The sequence below is a fragment of the Pholcus phalangioides genome, unplaced genomic scaffold (assembly GCF_987345545.1).
Source record: "Pholcus phalangioides strain wild (caught in Gottingen) unplaced genomic scaffold, Ppha-v1.0 ptg000011l_1, whole genome shotgun sequence".
NCBI classification, from domain to species: domain Eukaryota; kingdom Metazoa; phylum Arthropoda; class Arachnida; order Araneae; family Pholcidae; genus Pholcus; species Pholcus phalangioides.
The window spans coordinates 41,630,288-41,643,764 of record NW_028301604.1 but is presented as its reverse complement, the minus strand read 5'-3'; the positions used below and the strand labels follow the sequence as shown (position 1 = coordinate 41,643,764).

Below are 13,477 nucleotides of genomic sequence, written 5' to 3'. Positions count from 1 at the left end.
GGGAGGCCCAATACCAGTGGAGTGAGCTAGAGCAGAGAAATATAGGCTGGGATGTGCACCCCGCCACCGACATCCAGGAGAGCCAGATCATCACCCTGGAAGAAACGGGCCCTATCTCATACGAAGGAACCACCATATTCACAGACGGTTCTAAAACCCAGGATGGAACGGGTGCTGCCTTCGTGAGATACGAGGATGACGTAGTAACCCAGAAGTGGAAGCAGAGGATATTGACAGAGTGCACGATTTTCCAGGCGGAGCTCTTCGCTCTAAGAGAAGCGGTATGCAGCTTGGAAAACACAACGACCCAGTCCAAAGTATACACAGACAGCCGATCCAGCCTGGAAGCCATAAGAGACCCCCTCACGAGACACGAGGACGCCAGGACCGTCCGCAGGGCTCTATTAAAAAATCCAAATATCCAATTGAACTGGGTTCGTGGCCATGTCGGAGAAAAAGGGAACGAGGAGGCGGACCGATTGGCCGTTCCCCACCCACTTCCTCCGCTTCGGGATCTCAAACAATGACAAGTGCCTGTGTGGAGGAGTCGGAAGCCCATTGCATTACGCAACAGAGTGCGAAAAGACCTCAGAGTTCCACCTGGTTAAGCCGCGCCCTCAGTTGGAGCATGAATGGTTCAAAAGGATGGAGAGAGATAGAAAAGCCCTGGAAACCATCAAGGACCTGGTTAAATTCCTAGAGGCCAACCAGGAACATCTCCACACCAAGAGGGATGAGACCATCCAGACTCCACATGAAAAGCAACAACTGAGGAGGAGCGAAAGACTGAGAGCAAGGGCAGAAGCCGAAGACAGCGTCGATAGGGTACTCTCCCACGAAATAGAAGAATTAGAAGACGAAGAATACGACACAGAGGGAGAGCAATCGGAGAGAGAAGAAGCGGTCGGAATATGGGAAGACTCTGACTTCAAATAGGATGATCCAGTGAAAGAGTAATCAAGAAACAAATTCCCAATGATCAGTGTTTAAACTGTGAAGCACCCAACCAAAAGCTGAGGGGCTTTTGAATAATCGAACAACCCCCTCCCCTCATGCTGAAGGACCTGGCACCTGGTCGGACCAATGTGACACGAAGGGCTCACACTAGCCAACGAGGGAAGACATGGTCCAGGACCTGGCCTGGACACGGCGGAGGGCTCACCCGAGCCAACAAGCCAATGAGGGAAAACATGGTTCAGGACCTGGCGCTTGGCCACAGAGAGGAACGGGGGCTCGGGCTCAATAAAGCTGGAAAGGACATCAGAAGAGCTCATCGGAATAAATTGTATATTGTATAATAGAAATATTTAAATCTGTATATAGTTTTTTTTTTAATAATGTGTTTTTATATTCAATGTTCATGTATTTTATATTTTATATGCATAATAAAGCACCCGACATCGCCCAGCCCCTCATCCGGGCAATGGCTAAAATTGACAATGGTCGATAGAGCCTGGGCGGTGCACGGAATGAAATGAAAATGAAATGCTAAACCACACATGCACCCCGCGGAACCCCCAACGAATCGGTACATGCGGGAATGTGCGTGTACGTGTAGTGAAACCTGACGTGAAGTTTTTTGTTTCTCTGTAATGCTTGTTATGTGTAGTGCTGCCATCAGTTCCCTTAACTATGAGTGAAGTGTTATGATTGAATGATTCATCGTTGTAGGACTGTTGCTCTCTGTGGCGAGACTTTTTAACGGGGAGATCGCCTCGCATTTGCGCCTTGAAGTTGGGAACCACAAAAAACCAACTTCAGCCGACCACCACTGTGGGGTTCAAACCCGGATCCTCGCGAGTCCGTCACTATAACCACTCTACCACCACAGCGGCATATAACATAAGAACTTTTTCCCGTCTGCTTTTCCAAGTATTATCCACTTTTTCTTTTAAAACATGAGCGATTTTTCGGTATGAACATTATTATGGCCGTGTAGTATGAAGACAAAAAGCAAAATCAAACTTTCGGCTAGTCGGTGATACCAAAATCAAAATTTTCATTTAGTCAGTGGTACCCTTGGAACTAAAACAAATATCAAAATCATAATTTTTAGCCATAGAGGCAGCCTCGAGAGAAAAAAAAAAGCTAAAAAGAATGAAGTTTGATACACATATCAACACCAAGAGAATACTATCCCCTCAAAAAATATATATGAAGACCACCATGTAATATATACCATATAATACGTTTTTTTCCCATTTCAAAAAAAAAAAAAAATCTCAACTCTTTTGAAATTGTTTTGAGTAAGCACAATACTAGGATTCAAATTTGTTTCTTACTCAACCTTAGTATAAAAAAAAAACCATGTATATATATATTTTTTTTTCAAAACATTTTCTATCCCTTCCGAAACGTATTTGACATGAAATTTTCATAGTACTCATGCGTTTTCTTTACCCATTAAAAAAAATCATTTCAAATATGCACTATCCCTGAAAGGGTGTAGATAGCAATAGTGTGACGGTAGCGGTAATATCATGAATATATAAGTATTTGTTTGAAAGAGACTGGCATAGAATTATAAAAGAATCACTAAAGCAGCCCTAGCGTAAATCAATGCCTTAATTCGAAAAATCCTCATTCTGATACTTCGAAAATAGTCCTCAATGAAAAATATTAAAATACACTGGTGGCCACCCAAATTGCAACACCAAGAAAGACAAGAGATATCACAACAATATTTATTTTGTAGATAACATGTTGACCAAGCATCAAATGATTAAATTTATAGACTTCTGTGAAGTGTGGTTCCTGCCAAAATCAGTAGCCAGAGTAGCCGCCATTGTTGGAGATCACCGCTGCCACACGCCTCGGCATTGATTCAAAGAGACTTTGGATGTGTTCTTGGGGTACAGCAGACCAAGCAGCTTCCACGCGTTGCCAAAGTTGATCTGGTGTGGCAGCTGGGGATGTAATCTGGGTCAATCGTTGAGCAACCATGGACCACATGTTTTCTATCGGCGAAAGATCCGGAGAGCGAGCTAGCCAGGGAAGCAATTCAATCTGGCGATTGACGAAGAACCTTTGGACAATGCATGCCACGTGTGGTCGCGCATTATCCTGTTGAAATATGGCTGTGGGCAAGCCCTGTAGGTAAGGAAGGACAACTGGCTCCAACACCTCGGAGATGTAGCGCTGGCTTTTTAAAGTACCGGCAATGCGTACTAGAGGAGTGCGAGAGTGATATCCAATACCGCCCCATACCATAATACCCGGTGCAGGACCAGTGTGGCGGTGCATAACGCAGCTGTTCAGCATCCTCTCTCCACGGTGTCTCCAGACTCGAATCCGACCATCGTGGTGTTGCAGACAGAAGCGTGACTCGTCAGTAAAGACAATTTCATTCCATTGTGCCGTCCACATCCTTCTTTCATCGCACCATTGGCGGCGGAGACGTCTGTGGTTCTGCGTCAAGGGTAGACGAAACAATGGACGTCTTGCGGACAGACCACTGTGCTGTAAACGGCGTCGAATGGTACGCGCAGACACTGGATGATGCGGTACAGACTAAATGTGCTGTGCTATGGTTCGTGATGTGGCTGAGCGATCCGTCACTGCCATACGCACAATACGCCTGTCATCACGTGAAGTGGTGCACTGAGGTGGATGCGATCGAACACGTCGGTCCGTCGTACCCTTCTGCATCCAACGATCACATATCTGCATTACAGTTGTTTGGTTTCGTCCAACACCACTACCGATTTCCCTGAAAGATAATCCACAATCTCGGTAGGCCACTATCCTTCCTCTGTCGAACTCGGATACTTGATCAAAAGATGATCGCTGTTTTCTACGAGGCATAATTGATCGTTTTTTTGAAAAAACCACAAGAAAAACACAATTGCCGTACTTCAAATCGTCGAAATCTCCAAGCCTTAAATAGCGCTTTGAAGTGGCGCCACAGGCGCGCGTGATGTGCGTCTGCGCTGAAATTCTAATCATTTGCATATCTCACCTCCGCTAATGCATGTTGTAAATTTCATATTATTTGCATGCTTCCTTCAGGGAGTTGCATTTACGGTGGCCAGCAGTGTATAACTACAATCCTTTCATTTCAAAAAAATATTAATATAGTTTTTTTACATTCAAAGTTGAAAAACCGTTCCTATTCACCCCATTTTACGGTACTCATTGATAACTGCACCTGGATATTAGCGTTGTGATCCGCATTTTAAACTTTAAAAATTATTAATTACTCAAAACATGAACAATTTAAATTAACACTAGAATCGATCATTTTGATCATTTCTGTTGCACCACGGTCATTTTCTGCACACGAGGGCTAATTAGGCCGGGACCTACTATTTATTGCCCATTCCGAACGGGAGCGTTTTTTTATACTCACCGAGAGGTTCGTGCGCTAACCCTTCAATGTGGGACTCCCTGTAGTAGCAATCTTTTTCCGTGATCATGTCGTCGTTTCTGTTGTAACCCTGTGTCAGGAAAGTTTCTGACAATGACGAACCGGGTATCGAACTCACTAACGACACCTCTAAACATCCTTTGGTACTGTAGGCGAGTACCTTCAGTTGTTACAGTATCCACAGTTGTCCAGTTCCAGGTTCGTCGCTCGTGACGACACTGCAAACAAGTTGACGGTGTTGGGCTGTCTCAGAGGCACAAATTGAACTGTCACCGTGTAGACAAACCCCCTTCTCTTAACTGTGTAAATGATCCGGATCGAGACAAAATTCATTGACTGATACGCCATCTGCGACTGGATGATCAGTGTAGTCATCGTTGGGGCTGCTCAGACTTGCATACATATAAAGTGATTCTCTCCACTATTGAGCGACCTGAGAAACCCAGTGCGTTTTTGACGTGTGTGAGTGTCTTCACCCATCTATTTCTTTTAATATCTCCTAATGGCTTGTTCAAAACGTTGATTTGTCCACTTTGCTTGGCTCAATCCAAGTTGCGACTTCGTTCAAACTGCCGCAGTTACGTAAAAGGTCCTAGAATGCATATTAGTGGGATCTTCAGCGATCAACAATAGTTTATAAAGCGAAAAAAGAGGTACAATTCCCGAAAGCAGTCTCTGACGCCGTTTTGAGGAGCAACGGGAAAACACATTTATGCCCTTTGGTCAAGGGAAACTTTACTAAACTCTTTTGCAACACTAATCATTCGAATAAATACATCTAATACTAGCTGTTACCCGTGGCTTCGCTCACGTGGATTTGGTAATCTGAAAATTACTCAACGATGATTCCCTCATATAACATTTGAACGCTTCATGACCTACTTGTGGGTTGAATTTTCAAAAATTCCGTCTTAGTGGGTATCTACATTATCAAATGTAATACTGACCAAATTTCATTTTTATAGCTTCAGCGGTTCTCCCTATAAACTTTGAACCCCTTATGACCCTCTTAAGTCTCAAATTTTGAAATAAACCTTCTTAGTGAGTCTTTACGTTATGACTACTGACCAAATTTCGTATTTCTATATTCAGCGGTTTCCGATCGACGATGATGAATCAGTGAATCAGACAGGACATGTTATTTGCAGGATGCATAGGTAACAGAACGTATGATATTTTACTGGCAACCCGATGGTCCTAGAAGCATACTTCCAATTAGAAAACTATCTAAATAACGTGTATTACTCAGCCATGTTGCAAAGGATTGCATACTTGTTACAATAAAATTTAAACTTTTCATACAGACACCCCTCCCCCGTACTCAAGAATTCAATTAAAAGAGTTGTTGTTCTGTCTCACCTGATGCCAGTAAAAAAATTCTACGTTTGTAAGTGCAACATTTGCCGCGATATTTGAATTAAAAAACTGAGAAAAGTTTTAAAAGAAGCGTTGTTCTTTCCAAACTTTCCTCCAATTTTGTATTCGAATATCTCAGCAAATATTACACTTAGAAAGGTGGAAATTTTTTTGTTGGCATCAGGATAGACAGGGAAACAACCTTTTTAGTTGGGTGTTGTTTAACAGAACACAAGGTGTTCATATAAAAAGTTACTTTTTTTATTTTAATAACTATGTAACCCCTTGCAACATGGATGACGTGGCTGATATTTCCCACTTTCGCATATTTATATTCCGCAAGAATGACTAATACCTGTCACCGTTTTCTTACTATCCCATTTTAAAAACCTCTCAAATTGTGGGACACTGTATGTAATTCATATATATTGTATGTATTGCCTGTAGGCACCATTCATTGCCAGCATGATAGACGGTATGTTATATTGCAATGATGAAACAACTTTGTACAATATTTTCTACCACTTACGCCTGCAAATATTACACAAATTTTTACAAATAGTGCAATTGAATATTCTAAAGCAGAATTTGAAGACATTTCAAAAGAAATTTTTTTTTTTTTAAATTGTGAACAAAAAAAATCTGTTTTTCAGGGAAAAAAACTTGCCCGTAAAAATACTAGTGGTAGTATAAAAAAAAGTTTTTTTTATACTACCACTAGTATTTAACCATACATGCACTTTGTGAACATTTCTCTGAGGGATTTCTAATGAATTGGTGCATGCTGGAGCGTGTTGAGTTATGCTTTAATACTACGTGAGAGGAGAACTACTCACTATACGCTGGGAATTTTTCATGAGAAATCTAGTAAATAATTTCATAGTTCCAAAAGCAATGATTCCCATGAACTAATTCCTCACCAAAATGTGCACTGATAAAGAGCGCAAAAGCAAAGCAAAAGCAGAAGAATGTCAGAATATTCGATTGGATAGAACATGACATTTTATTGAATGTTGCCAACTCATCTCAATTTTTTTCTATCAGCAGAGTCAAAACTGCTCTGCAATGCTTAAGATGATATTTTGACGTGAATCTTGTAAATAAAATAGTATATCATATTTACCGTATTCTGTGCTATCATATAAGATTTATGCACTGTAAATGCATCGACGTGAGCGCAAAGAAACAAAACCACGAGTCTAACCACGAAAATTCCTATGAGTAATTACAGATAATCTTATGAATGAAATAAAGCAAATCTAGCAAGAAAAGAAAGTCGTAGGCAATGTTCAAACTTGGAACCGCAACCTTAGAAGTTACCACTCCCTACGCAGGACGCTCTATATTATTCATATGACCACTGGCCTGAATATGCACCAAAGTGACGATGCGGATTGTGTGAAAATGGGTACTAAACAGTGTTTTGCTCAAAACTTAAAATGATTTTGCGTTTTGTACCACATAGGAACTGTTCCAAAGCTTTTCATATCAAACTGTTAAAGTGTTTAAAATAATTTGTATCTTATTATATATTCAAATTCTCTAGTAGTACCTAGAATATGTTTTTCAAGTTGAAAAACTTATTTATCTTTAATGTGATTTTCTTTTCTTACTTTGCCAGTTTTTCTTAATGGAATCAGTAGTTTCGTTCTGAATTATATTGCTAAAAATATATATTGTTAAAGGGTTGGCAAAGTTGCTTACAAGCAACATACCGTATCTTTTCAAAAAATTAACAGTAATGTTTTTTACCATATAATGACGTCCAAGACACCTCAAGAAACCATGCTTTTTTTCAAATTTAAATGTTTGCCCATTAAAGAGGCGGAATTTAAAATACCTGCAAATAAATCTTGTTATAACGAGCGGACCAAAGAAAAAATATCGCTGTAGAAGGGATTATCGTTATATCGAGAAAGGCAGGATCGTCATCACACGCAACCAAATTCAAATTTTTGTTGACATCATTTTGGAATCTGGTAGCACCAGCAGAAAATGCTCTGATGAGTGCAACAAAAATTATAATTAATTAGTTGATTGATAAAATTCAGTGGTATTTTTTCACCGCTTTATCATGCAAATAATTCTTACTTTTTTACGTTACTATCCTTGCTTGAACTCTCTTCATTAGGATGAAGTTTCACGTTAAAAATATTCGGCCATGTCTCGATATAACTCAATCTACTGGTCATTATATTCACCTAAATGTAACGAACTAGCAGTCTTAAGTCAATTATCAATACTAATCTAATTCAAAACCTAGTCACTTTTCTTGAGAAATAACATGATATAAAAACCTGACTTACCGTATCGGAGAGTAGATAGCGTTTCTTCATAATTTATGTCAGCAGGACTGATGGCTGCTATCTGAAACAAAATAACAACTACTTTATGCCATTCTTATATCATATTTCCGATACAAAACATCCAGTCCTTTGAAAATTGATTTTTGTAGTAGTTATACCTCACGGTTTAAGCCTTTAAGCGACATTGACGAGATATCTCTCGGGTTTTCTAACTGTATCCATGTAGATTATTTGTTCAATATCCAAATCTGTGGAAGGCCAGAAGGCTGGCTCTGATTTCACCAAATGTGAATAATAATCAATCGCATTGGGAGAAAATAGATCACACACAAAACACAAGCAAAGGGACGAAAATGCATAAAGAGAAGACACTAATTCAGGGGTTAAAAAACCCCCTAACAACATAACAAACAATAAAATAGACATATATACAGGGTGGTAACTATCGACCGCCCACTAATTGTACACGTGATTCCTTGTGAAAAACTAATACGGAAAAGTGTTTTCCGTTTTTTGCTCTGACCCATAATTAATGAGTTATAACGCTTTAAAAATTAATGACGTCACTTAAAAATCCGGTCAAATTCATCGAACGTACTCCAAATGTATAAATTGGCGTTTCAGACAATGCTAAAAATGTAATAACCCTGCTATACAAAAAATAAGAGATATAAAAACCAGTAGTTTTTTTCCCTCGCACTTTTCAGGAAAGAAGAAAAAACTTTTTTTACAAGTCAGAACGGGTTGTTTGCATCTCATGAAGCTAGCTTCACAGAGGTTATAGATAAGCGTTAAGGCGGATACACACTACACTGACGTGGCGTGTTACCACACGTTAATGAGTGTGATATAAAGTTCCACCAATGAGTCTTCTGTAGGTACGTTCACACTGTGCTGACGTGACGTGGTAAAGTCTGTGATGATGTAATCTGACATAACACGCAAAAATCCGTGCACACTACCCTGACGTGACGTGGGACCACGTAGAAATGCGTGCGGTATAAATTCCACCTATGAGTCTTCTGTAGGTACGTTCACACTGTGTTGACGCGACGTGTGAATGTGTCGGATTACGAAATCCGACGTAATCACGCCTTATTACGTGTCACAAAAAAATCAAATCGTTCAGATTTTCGTCAGTCGCGTGATGACATATGAATACGCCATATTTGTTTTCCTCGTTCTTTTTGGTTCGTTCATGTTTGATCTATTTTGTTTTTTGTTCGCGTTTTGATTTATCAAAATTTTTTTCGTGTTTTCATTTAATTTGTTTTTGCTCGTGTGTTGATAATGGAAGAGCAACTGATCGAACACGTTCAGTCAAATCGTGAAATTGTCATTCGATCAGAAAACCTTCTTTTCTCCGATATTCACAGGTCAGTAAAAAATTATTTATTTAGTCTTTGAAATTGTAAAATTAAACAAGTATATCTGAATGAGATAAATAAACATATATGTTACTGTAAATTTTATGTATGCTGTTATTATGCATAATAGCTGGTTATTGTGGACTTACTGATCGTCTTGGCGAGCTTGATGAATTGCCCTGAAATTTATCACTTTTACCGGTACTATGTATCGTACCCAAGCGTGATTACGAAATTTAAATACTAAAAACTGTAGCTTTTACTGGTGATTATGCATAATAACCATGTGCGTCGCGTCGTTGCTGAACATGATAAAACGTACTATATGATATACATAATAATTCATACATTTATTGTATCATTGTATCGGAGTACGATAGTAAAACTTATTATCATTATATCGGAGCACGATCGTAAAATTTGTTAACATTACATCGGGGTACGCTCGTCAAATTTGTTATTATATCGGGGTCCGACTATATTCATCAGACATAACTCATTTGGAATTTGTTTTCATATTTATAAAATTTCCCAACTACACTAGGAATTACTTTTTTTTATATGCAAATTATCGAAAACAATACATTTTAGACAGAGGCACCGACATGTAAAAAACATTGAGGGGAGATGAAAATAATTTTTCTTCCTGTATATATCCACCCCATACGCGAAAGAGGCGAAATGCTCCATTGCATTGTACATTAATTAATTATTGGGGGAAAGGGTGAGGTCAGCCTCCTCATAAAATTTATTTGAGAAGGTCTCATATAGCTACAGTCCCCAGCTTCCAGCGTCTATGATTTTGAATTTTATTGGGGCTTGCATCTCGAAATTGACCTTCAACACAAAGCGGTCGGTGATATCAAAAAGGTTGGAAAACGCTGCAATATAACGAACGACCAATAAAAATATCATTAAATCGACCAAAACAACGACGGAAATAAGCTTCCTTTCTCCTCCCCCCCCCCCCCAAGGATATGAACAAAATTCGTCTTTTAGTGTATTTAAAATTTCTCTGTTTCCACTTTTTTTAGAGTATAAAATGGCGGCGAAAGTACGATTCTCGAGCGAAGAGCTCAGATTGAAGAATACAGCCAACAGAATAGCTGAGATGGGCCACGCTTGGATAGCACAAACGCCTTGCGCAATAAAGTTGCACGTCATGTCAGAGACGTTGTGAATTCAGATTCGTGGAAATTCTGTGACGTCGGAATTCCACGTCACATAATTTGTACGTCACAGAATTTCCACGAATAAGATTTCACAAATTCGACATCGTAGTGTGTTTCGGTCTTAATGCATCACACCAGTGTGCACACCGTATAATGTCTGATATGAAGCCGCGCCATCTGACGTCACGTGGTTGCACGTCACGTCATAGTGGTGTGTATCCGCCTTTAGTCGTTTTGTTTTATTCTCCAGAAACTACTGCGTCTAATTATTTATTGTTATAATTTCTAATTTGATGGCATTCAGCATACAAGAATATTGTGACATGCACCTTATATGGTGAGTGCCACGGAACAGCCTTGCAAGCAACAAGGTTATACAGTCAACGGTATCCAACGCGAAAGCACCCAGACCATAAAGTTATTTTGCGATTGGACCGCCGATTGCGCAAGTGAGGGTGTGTATTACCACAACCAAACGTAGAAGCTGGGCCAGCATCGTCCGTAAGAACACCGGCTTTCGAAGATAACGTGTTGTCGTTGGTTGAATCGGATCCAACGACCAGCAGTCGAGCAATCGCACGAGAATTAAATTCAAGTCACGTAACGGTCTTAAACGTTTTGCACGATGAGTTTTTTCATCCGTATCATTACACACGGGTGCAAGCACTTTCATCAGAGGATTATCCGCGAAGGAAAGAATTCTGTCAATGGCTGCTTCAACAGCATTCCAATGACACAGCACTTTCCTAAATAGGATTCCATTTACTGATGAAGCAACATTTACTCGTGAAGGTGTCTTTAACAGCCATAACAGCCATATCTGGGATTTTTTAAATCCCTATGCAACACGTCCAAATGCTCATCAGTTTCGTTGGGGAATTAATGTTTGTTGCGGCATTATAAACAACAATCTTCTGGGACCATATCTGCTTCAGCACCGTCTGTTTGCCGAAAAATACCTCGTTTTCTTGAGAGATTGCCTCCCAGACTTCCTTGACGACCTTCCCTTGGCTAACTTGCGAAATCTTTGGCTGCAGCATGATGGGGCACCGGCCCATTACGTATCGAATGCCCGCGAGTGGTTAAATCAAGAATACCCAAATCGGTGGATTGGCCGCGGTTGCCCAATACAGTGGCCTGCTAGATTACCTGACCTAAACCCTTTAGATTTTTTTTATGAGGCCATCTCAAAGCGCTTGTTTATAGGCATACACTTGACTAACAAGAATACCTCGTAGCCGCCTTGCATGAGGCAGTGACAACAGTGACACCGTCCATGCTGAAGCGGGTTCAGCTCTCCATCCCACGTCGTGCTTTTTCATGTATCTCAATGGACGGAGCATATTTTGAGCACTTACTAATGTAAGAGGTAATCTTCCTTTTAGCCACTGGTGGTTGAGTGATCATAGTGTTAGGAACTATAGACGATAGATGGCGCAATTCTTTATCGCAATCTTCCGTTGGTAACGAGAATTGATACCGGTTTCGGTTCATCGGAAAATGATGCGATTGGCTGAGAACTAGCGGAGAGCTAGAAGAACATTCTAGAAGGTCCCGCCCCTCCACACAGTCCGTACGGTGGCGCCCCCGACTTGGAAACTGTAAAATAGAATTTTGTAGAACATTTTTTTTCTCGAAGTTTCTACCAGGGTTATAAATAGTGTGGCGCTCACGAGATGGCAGGTTCGAATGGAGATTTTAGAGAGATTCCATGAACAGTCAGTTGTGATTGAACTTTGCGAGAAAGTTGTTAGCTGCCTGATTAGCTTGTAAATACGTGTAAATTGCTATTCTGTAAATAAATCTGTTGTGGTGAAACTATTTTTCAGAGGTGATGTTAATATAAAATGGATTTGTCACCAGAGCGAAGAATACCTGAAAAGGGGGAAGAGGTAATGGCTAGTAATGACAAAAGTACAAAAAAAACAATAATTCTTGGCCGCAAGCTTAGTGGGATTAACAAGAATAAAAAAATTCACATTTATTAATTCATGGCATAAGGGAGATTCTCACAAGGCAAAATGCTTGCAATTGACAATAAAAATCAAATCATTAAATGCTCATGTTAGACTATTTGATGGCGGAATTGATATTTAACAAAAAATTTTGGCTCTGCGTTAAATCAAAAATGTGCACATAAAAAATTAAAAAAAACAAAAAAAAAACAATGGAGGTACCTCATAAATTGTGCGTTCTTGTGAGTCATTTTTTTGCATGATGAGTCGGCGATCCTGGTTGTCAGTCCGTACGTCGGTCAGCACTTCGATGATTACCATTGGAATATACTTGAGTGTGTGTATCAGGAATTATACTTTTACGATTTTTATGAACATACTCTTACATTTGCGTGTCGTGATTCATTCGATTTTTAAGAGGCCTCACAAGGAGCACCTCATTCGTACAGTGTCACCTCTTGAATCCCCTCACGCTCGGTGCCCGGCTTCTCTCCGCACTTTCGCACCTTGGCGATCACGAGCTCGCCAAGTGTACAAAAATGAGCTCGCCGCTGGTGTACGTGAGTGTCCCTTTGTACAGCAGCGGTCACTGTAACCGGTGCTCTCTGGTTCTTACCGTGCCTGTACAAAGGACCTGGCGTCGAATCAGCGACGATAGTGCGCCCTGAATTGGTAGAAGGTTGGCAACCCCTACTTGCTGCGGCGACATGCCGTCTCGTGGATTGTTGAACGTTCAACAGCGATGTATATAGTTGAATGACGTTGTGTGCCGACAAAAGGTACCGCTCGTTCTCTGTAGCGACCACACACATATTCTTGGGGGGAGATGTACGAGTCAATTTTACGATCGGGGTCGAGTATGAAATAACAAAATGCAAATTCATGCCTGTGATGGCATGACATCTGTGTTTGTCCGTCGAACCGCTTCTTCTTTTGCAATCTCGAAGTCTTGTGA

At 40.3% G+C, this 13,477-nt stretch overlaps 1 protein-coding gene across 2 annotated transcripts in view; it reads right to left on the bottom strand.

The window, feature by feature from the left end:
- The window catches only part of LOC149080429 (kinesin-like protein KIF28), a 1,038,199-nt gene that overhangs the window by 746,545 nt on the left and 278,177 nt on the right, over window positions 1-13,477 (bottom strand). For both annotated transcript variants that reach the window (XM_089239551.1, XM_089239552.1), the window contains exon 9: window positions 8,029-8,089. In XM_089239551.1, the coding sequence (XP_089095677.1) occupies window positions 8,029-8,089 (61 nt within the window). The remainder of the gene's footprint in view (window positions 1-8,028; window positions 8,090-13,477) is intronic.